The sequence below is a fragment of the Austrofundulus limnaeus genome, unplaced genomic scaffold (assembly GCF_001266775.1).
Source record: "Austrofundulus limnaeus strain Quisiro unplaced genomic scaffold, Austrofundulus_limnaeus-1.0 Scaffold3703, whole genome shotgun sequence".
Taxonomy (NCBI): Eukaryota; Metazoa; Chordata; class Actinopteri; order Cyprinodontiformes; family Rivulidae; genus Austrofundulus; species Austrofundulus limnaeus.
The window spans coordinates 2,469-3,247 of NW_013956105.1; the positions used below are offsets into that span (position 1 = coordinate 2,469).

The 779-nt window shown below is 54.2% G+C and overlaps 1 protein-coding gene across 1 annotated transcript; it reads right to left on the reverse strand.

Moving 5' to 3' along the window:
- Window positions 1-106: 106 nt before the first annotated feature.
- Window positions 107-667, reverse strand: LOC106511964 (ATP-binding cassette sub-family A member 1; the record flags this gene model as incomplete). The annotated part of the gene is given in 3 exon segments (XM_014000676.1): window positions 107-236; window positions 312-435; window positions 523-667. Coding segments are annotated over 3 exon segments (399 nt in total), but the record flags the coding sequence as incomplete, so codon positions are not given.
- Between the last annotated feature and the right edge of the window lie 112 nt (window positions 668-779).

A 779-nucleotide genomic window follows, 5' to 3' on the forward strand; every position in this document is an offset into this window, starting at 1 on the left:
ATACACATTCAGATTCAATCAGAGCAATTCAAATTCACTTCCTGTTGGCATAAAATTTATCCCATACATTGACACGGGAGTGAGAACAGAACCAGTCCGAACATACCTGGGCTTGATGAAGAAGCGGTACTGGATGAAGATGGTGATGATGAAGAAGACCACGCCCTCCACAGCCATGGCGAGCAGGTTCTTTCCCACCATGTCCCACTCCAGCGGCGAGCGGAACCTGTTCTCACCTGGAACACAAGCACGAGGTCAGCTCCCCGCCCCCGGAAGATGAGCCCCGCCCACCCAGCGTCCGCTCATCTTACCGAATCTCTCGAGGGCGTCGGCCATCGCCTGGTTCTTCACCATGTCGATAAGTCCTCGCCCGAGACAGAAGTGAGGGAAGATGAGGAGGACATTCTTCAGGATGTCGTTGATGCCGCCGATTTCCTGCGGAGACAGGAAGTTAAAGCTCCACCTGCAGCTGGACTCGTCCGTGGGGTCGCACTAAAAAACGCCCGCTCGCCCCGCACTCACGTGATCTCCGAACAGCTCCATGACGAAGGTGGAGATGCTGCCGTTGATGCCGATCAGGATGTTGATGCTGGTGAGGACCACGTACGCCGTGCTGGGGATCTTAAAGAAGAAGGAGGCGGGGTACATGAGCGGCGTGATGGACCACCTGAGGACCAAGACCCAGAGGGTTAGATACACACAACTGTGTAGTACTGTGTAGTACTGTGTGGTACATAGTGTAGTACTGTGTGGTACATAGTGTGGTACTGTGTGGTACA